This window comes from Hippoglossus hippoglossus, chromosome 2 (assembly GCF_009819705.1).
Source record: "Hippoglossus hippoglossus isolate fHipHip1 chromosome 2, fHipHip1.pri, whole genome shotgun sequence".
NCBI lineage: Eukaryota > Metazoa > Chordata > Actinopteri > Pleuronectiformes > Pleuronectidae > Hippoglossus > Hippoglossus hippoglossus.
In genome coordinates this window covers 8,082,902-8,091,751 of record NC_047152.1, presented here as the reverse complement: position 1 = coordinate 8,091,751, position 8,850 = coordinate 8,082,902, and the positions used below count along the sequence as shown (strand labels likewise).

The 8,850-nt window shown below is 47.8% G+C and overlaps 1 protein-coding gene across 1 annotated transcript; it reads left to right on the top strand.

The window, feature by feature from the left end:
• Nucleotides 1-976: 976 nt before the first annotated feature.
• Nucleotides 977-8,829, top strand: fam117ba (family with sequence similarity 117 member Ba). The gene is made up of 8 exons (XM_034607634.1): nt 977-1,510; nt 3,635-3,872; nt 4,965-5,048; nt 5,304-5,414; nt 5,662-5,805; nt 5,964-6,174; nt 6,260-6,380; nt 6,581-8,829. Exons 2-8 carry the CDS (start codon nt 3,852-3,854, stop codon nt 6,804-6,806), a joined length of 918 nt encoding a protein of 305 aa, XP_034463525.1. The 5' UTR covers nt 977-1,510; nt 3,635-3,851; the 3' UTR covers nt 6,807-8,829.
• Nucleotides 8,830-8,850: the final 21 nt, after the last annotated feature.

Below are 8,850 nucleotides of genomic sequence, written 5' to 3'. Positions count from 1 at the left end.
TGGCTCCCGCAGAGTCCCTGTAATTCACTAAAGTGGACACAGGAGGGCGACATTTCCTCTCCTCTGCGCCGTCTGCTCCACGCGCCCTAGCAACTGCAGCATCAGCACGAGACACGTCACAGCGTCAAGTTACCATCAGTAACCCGGATGAGACCGGAAATGGACTGATTTACACTTAATAATAAAATAAAAAATACCTGGCGAGAAAAAATACAGGGAAGCAATAGACCCAGAAGTAACATTAGAATAAATACAGTAGTGATAAGATAAAGAAATAGTATGAAACTAGCATTTACAATTATATAATCATATTGTTTCAGGAGCTTTTATTTGTCATGTGCAAGTAAACACAGGGAAAGGGACAAGTTACATAGTTATTGCACTGTGCGTGTATTAGTAAAAATATTATCTTTATAATAAGAAGAATAAAAACAAATGAGAATACTTTGTATGGTGCCACGTTTTACTGTGACTTTAGGATGAATGTAATCATACTTACACAAGATCTCACTGTTTATTAGCTCCGTCGTGATTATTATCAGTGAATCAATCAATGGGAACTCAATTAAACTCTAACCCTCCTCGTTGTGTCTCTACATGGTCCTAGATGCACAGTGTAAACACATGATCTGGACTATAAATCTTTAAACAATAAATGTGGATCATCTGGGAGCCTCGTTTCCAGTGGAATTTGAATCTCTGGGCTTACAGACACTTGGATGACACCACATAAACAACATGGAGGCATTTTCTGTTTTATTTCTGTTGTTTTACTTCAGTTACTTCAATTGCATTGGAATTGGCTGCAACGCCGTTTACCCCTGAGAGTCCAGAGGTGTGACACTTCACCCCCCCACCCCCCACCTCCATCTACACAGTGGTGAGGAGATGATGAGTGGATTCTCAGTTTGGTGTGAACTCTCCCTCTGGAAGGAGCGGGTGTTTTACTCTGAAAGCGCCCAGCAGCAGTGTGCCTGCTCAGCCCTCGTGGCTTCACACTGGTCCTCCTCCCGTCGTGTCAGCCGAGGCCAGCATCACCTCCTCTCCATGTCCGTGTTGTTTCCCTCCGTTACCTTCCTCTCCTTTGCCTCTGCAGCTCCGCCGGCTCTTCGTCTTCCTCTCCGCTCGTAGAAGAACCCACGTTTCTTCTGTTTCTCCCGGAGCACCGCGCGCACCGCCGTGCGCCTCGGTCCGTCGCGGCGTTGCGCATCAGCCGGGGAGAGAAAAACATCCATCCACGACGACGAGGAGGAGGAGGAGGAGGAGGCGAGGTGCGAGCACAGCGACGCCCATTTTGACACCTCCTGAGTCGGGGACCACGTCTCGCTGTCCTCACCATGTCCTGCCCGGTTGTGATTCTCTCCAACGAAGGCTCCCCTCGCTTGTAGCCGCCTCTCCTGGTCCCTTCTCGCCCGCCTTGCCCGGCAGCATCTTCGGCAAACACCCACGGGGGCCGGGGGGCTGCTGTGGAGCTCCGCGCTCCCTGGATGAGCAGGTCTCTTTTCTGCAGGTGAGCGCGCTCCTCCTCTCATTTCACACATTTAAACCCAACCTGCATCACTGTGCACGGTGCTCGTGTGTCATGCGAGGTTGTGGGTCCATGCATTGTTGTGATAAAGCTGCTGTTGCATGCTCTGCTATAGTAAACACGTCTGGCCTAGATTCTGCAGCACAGCAGGCTGCTGCTGGGAGATGTGACTCACACGGAGCCATCCTCATTACTCACCAGTGTTATTGTGCAATTCATAACCAGGTTTTATTATAAACAAGTGCAGTTTCATGTGATCTCCTTCCTTTTCATTTATATTCCATTGCATTCAAAAGGCTCTGATTGAATTTGGCAGTCAAATGTGCAAAAGCAAGTGAATAAACAAAAGCTGAAATAATCTATCATCAATATAAATATCTATCATTTAAATTGCCAAGAATTCACTTGTTCCAAATCTCAAATGTGAATATTTTCTGTTTTTCTCTCTCTCTGCTCTAATATCTTAAATGTCACATTATTATTTATTTTAAGTGTAAAGACAGATTTTAGTTTAATCTTAGGTAGATCAATTAGTTAATAATATTATCATGTTGTTGTTATTACCTCCTCACTGTGCTTGTGCAATGCAGAAGCATTATATTGATATATGTTGGACTTTTGTTATATGGCTATTGATGAAAATCATATTGCAATAGTTATTTTGTTGAGTGTTGGTTGGACGTCCTTTTAGGCTTTATTGGGAAACACCAAATCGATGGATGGATGAAAGTGTTTATTTACATCCTGTGTTAACTGATTAGTGTGTGTGTGTGTGTGTGTGAGTGTGGGAGCCGCCACTTTTACCCCGAGCAGATCAATAAAGTCGGCCTCACAGTGTGAACTCACCTGTTTCACAGTGACACCGAGATACTGCCAAGTAAAGTCTCTGCATATCATTACTGTGAATCCATGTAGAGAAATACATCAGCAGGCTGAGCCACAGCCGCACACAGCCGCACACAGCCACACACAGCCGCACACAGCCACACACAGCCGCACACAGCCACACACAGCCGCACACAGCCACACACAGCCGCACACAGCCACACACAGCGTTACTGTCCGCCTGCAGTGCGGTGTAGCAGACTGCTGATTCGTGGGCACAGTCTGAAACAGGAAAATCAGCCGTCAAAATAAAGAGAGGAGGGGCGTTTAGACTGCTGATCGCCCAAACCCATGTGTACTTACTAACACACACTCACACACACAAGCGCAGTCAATGGAGATCAGTCAGCAGCGTTCCCTAGCAACAGTGATGTGCGCTGGTCAAGGCCCCTGCCAAATTTAGCTCTGCCAGTCGGTGCTGTGTGTTTGTATGTGTGCACACATGCTGCATCTGCAGGATTGTGTTAATAGGACTGGCTGGCTTTTCAGTTCCCATTGAGACAACACCCACAGTGAAAATACATATATTAGAGCTTTCTGTCTCCTGCAAGGGGATTTACATCCATCCATGGAACCTGTAGGTTGTGTGTGCGTGTTTATAATATTCATTTCTCCTCATTGTTGTTGCATCTCCTGTAACAGCATCATAGAAATGGTGACTATTGATAGACATAGATAGACATAGATAGATAGATAGATAGATAGATAGATAGATAGATAGATAGCAGAATTTAATGTCGTGCATTTGTTAGATTCTCATGTTTATTCCTTTCCAATGCGAAGCTGTAATTTGCGATGAGAATGTGCTGACGCTGCCACAGGTGGACCCGAGCACCGAGGCAGAACCTGCTGCTGCAGCAGTGCATCGGGGTCATTTGGTCAGAATCAGGCACCTGCCCTCAGTGATCCCAACCCCACCCCTCCACCCCCGCCATCCCTGTAAGCTGCTCTAATGCCATTAACCCAGGGGGCTGTGTGGGACTTAGACGGGGGCATATCCGCTCTGCCCAGGATGGATTAACATCAATCTGGCAACACACCCGCGCATAGACACAAATGCAAATGCACACAAACCTAGACAGAGCAAGACGTCCATGAGCTTATCCCACAGGCCAACTGTGTGTCTGTTGATTTGTTGATGTGTTTACCATGTGCTGACTTGTTTACATCTAAAGACCCAACTCATTAAGACACCTCTCTCTCTCTCCTCTTCCTCCTCAGACAGCATCAGTGGCCTTAACCCACCACACCTACCTGTGGTCCTCCTCCGTGCCCTGTGGCGTCCCCCCGCCCTCCCTGCCCGAGCTCGCAGCTCCTCATTCTCCTCTCGGTCTCCCGCCACCGAGTCCAGCTGTGGCCCTCGCAGGGCGCGCTCGCTGGCTCTCACCTGACAGGTCCCTGGCCTCAGGACGACAGCCAGGACCAACACGCTCCCTACATGAGGGACAAAGCGACGCAGGTGAGAATTTACATCTTTCAATTTGTATCTGGTTAATATTTAGAAAATTTTACAGCAACCGTTTCTCTTGTTGTTGAGATAAAGCAGCGTCTGCTTCTTTTACCAATGTCTGTGAAAAATGTACTGGTATATAAATAAGGAATGATAGTGGTCCAGGAGTAGAGCCCTGAGGCATGCCACGTGTTGATGGTGCTTTGTGAATATGGCAGCTCATCTTTCTATCAAATATATGTTGTAACTGTAAAAAAAAAGAAAGCTGTGTGAAAATCAATTTTTGTGTTTTGAAATGTTGTCCACCCCCGGTTCAGACAAAGTCGTACTGGACGCTCGCCGGATGTATTGTATGTGTGTTTATGCTGCAGACGATCAATGCACAGAGACAGAGAGAGGTTGCAGACGCTTGCATCATCGCTTCGTTGCCTCTTGACTGTCAATCAGTGACGGACTTTAAACCGAACCCATGTCAAACAGACGTTCACTCTTTATAACGTCGCCTCAGGTCATATCTGCTGTTCTACTTCTAACACTGAAGTTTTACCCTCACACACACCTCTGTTGTAATCGTTCTTAACTGCACTAAAGCTTCTTTACTGCTGCTGTTAAGTACTGTCAACAGTGCCACTGTGATTATAACAGCAGCCTCAGAGCTGCTCCTCTACAGGGCAGTGTTTCCCAAACATTTTAGCTTTAGATGGAGCGATCACAGGTTACGACCCCAGCGTGGACATGACTCATCAGCAGTTTTCCTTTTCACGTTCAACGTTTCATTTGAAGGATGCCTTTCCAGATTCAGTGTTTGTGTCTTGAAGCAAGAAAATAGTAGAACTATCTTTTTCACATGTTTAAAGGACATAAATAAATCAAGTTCCAAGCTGAAATTAGATCATTTTCCAGCCCCTGTTAATTATCTTTAGGACCCTTGGGTTTGGAGTCGTTGAAGTCACAGTATGAAGATGTTTTAGGTTGTTAGGACTGGTCCTGTTGTGCGTTTATTAATCCAAGTCTGTTTTTCTTTTGGTTGAGTCTCATGATTTGGCTGTTTAATGCTTGTGTGTTTCACATTTTGTTCTAACCAGTGTGTGTGTGTCTCAGACCCCCAGGGCCTGGGCAGATGAGAGGAGGAGGGGCTCTCACAAACGCTCGGCCTCCTGTGGGAGCACCGACCAGCTCAAGGAGGTCAGTGTTTTATTCTGCTCTTTGGGCCAAATAAACAACCAAGTGGAGAGAAGCACTCTCCGATGTGTGTGTGTGTGTTTTTATTTTTTGATACTGTCCTCATTACACTGCAGTTTTCATAGATTTTCTTGGAGGGGGTCGTTAAATAAATAGCGGAGCATTGTGTGTGTGTCTTCACTTATTGCATGGCCATTAATACTGCATGTTTATACTGTGTCTGCATTACAGCGTCTCTCTCTGTCTGAACATCTACAGATTGCCAAATTGCGTCAGCAGCTCCAGCGCAGCAAACGCAGCAGCCGCCATCGGAGGGATAAAGACCGCAAGTCCCCGTTCAATGGCAGCCACACTATCATCCAGTCCCAGGTGTGTGCAGGAGAGATTGTGTGCGTGTGTTTATTAAGCAAATGATCCCAAGTTTCTTGCTTCTGTAACGTTGCTCCTACAAGTGCAGCTGTAACTTCTCCTCTGTGGGCTGAGCAGTAAACACAGAAACATGGAGCGTGAGACATCTCCGGCTCACTGCAGCTGGATGAAAGTCAGGTGCTCAGTGCGCCACAGCTGTGAACTGGTGCAGGATCTGTATTAAACCCAGTGTTTATGTGTTCTGCAGTCGCCTATGCCCAAGACCATCCTGATACCCATCCCTATATCCAAGTCATCGGCCCCTCGCTTCCGCAACAGCGTGGAGGGCCTCAACCAGGAGATAGAACGCATCATCATCCGAGACACCCCCGAGAAGGAAGAGACCATCGTTGTGAGTTCCCCTAAGATTTCACTGTTTAGGCTCATTTATAAATGAGGCCTAAGGATTCACACACCATCACTGGTCGGGGATTAAGCCTCAGAGCAACGTTGTTATTGTGACCTCATTTGTGTGTGTGTGTGTGTGTGTGTGTGTGTGTGTGTGTACAGCCACAGGACGTTCCAGATGGGCACCGTGCACCCCCACCTGTCCCCCCGCAGCAGCGCAGCAGCAGCACGCGCAGCATCGACACACAGACACCCTCAGGGGGCGGCCTGAGCGGTAACCATAGCAACTGCAGCAGCCGCCCCGACTCCATCTCGCCCTCCTACCTCACCGTCCTCAACGACACGAGTGGAGGCAGCCCCTACGAGGAGAAAGGTGATGAAGCGCACAGACGTGCACACATCTCAGCGTGTGCACATTGCCCACACTCATGCACGTGATTTTACTTTGCTGTCCGCAGAGCTGGGACCCTACTCGCCGCTGCCGAAGTACGCTGCCTCTCCCAGACCCAACAACAGCTACATGTTCAAGAGGGAACCTCCAGAGGGCTGCGAGAAGGTCAAAGTGTTCGAGGAGTCCATGTGAGTGGGATGACAAATCATGCACTGTTAGATCTCACAGGATGTCAGCAGGCCCCAGACGAAGGGGTCAGACGTGTCTTGCCCTGGGCTTGATGTTTTATTTTAGAATAGTCATTTTGTGTTGTCTCTCTGAGAGTTCATCTGCAGTACATCTTTTCTAATGTAACTCACTTAACCACCATGTACTGTCATGTTTCCAGGCCCAAACTTCTGCAGGACATCCCAACCTTCCTGTGTCCCGACCGCAACAAGGTCAACTTCATCCCCAACAGCGGCTCTGCCTTCTGCCTTGTCAGCATCCTCAAGCCCTTACTCCCCGCCCCGGAGCTCAGCTTTCGCCCCGGGGTGGGCCTGCGAAGCCTGTCCCCGGCCCTCGTGCCTCTGTCCACCCAGCCCTGCCTCCTGGAGGAGCCCGAGAGCTTCTGACCAGGTTCTCAAGTCGCCACAAAACAAGCACCCCCCCACCCCCCCCTTCCCAACGAAATCAGAAAACATTTGAAATTAGGAAACAACCCTTCTGCTCCAAAAAATGCCTTCAGCATGCCAGCTACGCTCTCTCTGATGTCCTGATCTTGTTGAAAAGTGCTTCCCACTGCCTCTCCTCCTCAGACAACTACGACTCGAGAGCCCTGCAGCGCCGTGCAGGCGTTTGCAGCCAACATTTCATCGCTTTCTTCTACCTTTAGTGCGGGTTATGTTCCTGTTTTTTGGGAGGAAAAGGGTAAAAAAGGACAGACTCTTTTTTTTCATCGTATTATACCATGGCGCCTTTCCACGGACATATCTCTTTTTCTATATGTAGTTATTTCTCTTGATATGAAATATGCCTTCCATTACGAAAAACAAAAAGGCTGCTGGTTTCCTTGGCGACCAAGAGATTGACAACAGAGGCTAATTCTGGTGCTGCCTGATATATCGTAGCAAAACCTGAAGGGTCGTGAAAAGGAGAAGTAAAGAAAACGTGCCTGATTTTTTTAGACCGCTCAGTTTCTCCAAACCAGCTTAGTGCTGCGATCGTGTTCACTCATGATCTTTGCACTACGGTGGCCATAGATACACACAGAAGAACAGGGCCAGTCTTAAAAAATACAAGCGAGGAGGTGCAGAATCCACGCTACCTTTAAACCATCTGTTTTGTACTTGAATCAGCCTGAGACAGAGAGAGGAACTGGTTCAAGCTGATGCCTTTGCTTCACTAACTGGTAGCAGCGAGCTGGGCCCCCCTGCTGGCCGCTGTGTGTATCTATGGGAAACACAGGCCAGGGCTATGATGTGTGCAGCGTGTTCGACCTGTGTCTGCTTCCCAGGCGCCAGCCTTTGCTCGCAGTGTCCTTTTTTTTTTTACTCCAGCACCATCACGACCACCCTCCTTCTGTTCCTCCTCTCTCTCTCTTCTCTTTTCTTTCCCTCACTGTCACTGTAAAGCTGATTTCCTTCTGTCCTGCTCAAACTGTGTTGTTGTGAAGCATGTCCAGAGGGGCCTGGTCCCGCCGCTGCAGGACAGGCCTCCTCTGGCTCTGCGGGGCCCTGAGCACGGAGAGGTCATGACCCCAAGTGCGACACTGAGCTACACTTGGTGGCTGCAGTGTCGTGACACGGGACCCAGACCTCTCCATGTCTGGGCCCGTCCTCCTGTATTACCACTTGACTGTGCCTGCCACGGTGGGGATAGGAATGTACTGGATCTGTAAATATAGAGGCACACTGTGTTTGTATTATCAGCTGACAAAGATATGTATCTGAATGAGTCGATTATTGTACCATATAATACCCCTCACCCCCAAACCTCGCCCCTCCCGTCCCCCTGCTGAGTACTGTGAATTACTACGTCTCATTATTGTGAATGATTATGTATTTATTTATCAGACCGGAGTGTAATTGGGTCTTCAGAGAATTTTAATCAAGAATAGGTCACATCGTCCATCTCAGGTTGTAGTGAATAGGACACGAAAAGAGAAGATGTACTTAACTCCTCAGCGCACACTAACAAGTCTACACGACCGCACCAGAGCGAACCAACAGCTGCTGTGTCTGTAGCCGCACACGGCGGAGATCCTGGATGATGTAAACCTGTAGCAGTAGTCAAGAGGTGTCATTCGTTTCAGCCAGTCGCTTCAAGAAATGGTTGTTTAATGAGGAGTCCTGTTCCAAAATGAGATATCCACTTGCTGAGAAACAATCACACCCACAGCGACACGGTTCAACATGTTTACAAGAAAATCTAAGTAGCTTGAAAGAACAGATTCACAAACGTGGAAATACTGATTGATTTACAACTTTTCTTTTTCTTTTCAAAGTGGATAAGCGGCATTTTGGAATGAGGCTCGACGCAAGAAAACTCAACACTATGATTCTCTGTTTGCTTGTCCAGTTTATTGGAAAACAGAACTGCCAAGTTTTCATCTGTTTAACTCCTCCAGTCAAAATAAAAAGGCATAGTTGAATTAAATGAAGCATCTGTGATTGACTT

Bases quoted from the DNA above. Each gene is read 5' to 3' on its own strand.
- fam117ba (XM_034607634.1), top strand. From the start codon at position 3,852: ATGAGGGACAAAGCGACGCAG. The intron at 5,049-5,303 runs GTCAGTGTTTTA...GAACATCTACAG, and splicing joins GCACCGACCAGCTCAAGGAG to ATTGCCAAATTGCGTCAGCA. The intron at 5,806-5,963 runs GTGAGTTCCCCT...GTGTGTGTACAG, and splicing joins AGAAGGAAGAGACCATCGTT to CCACAGGACGTTCCAGATGG.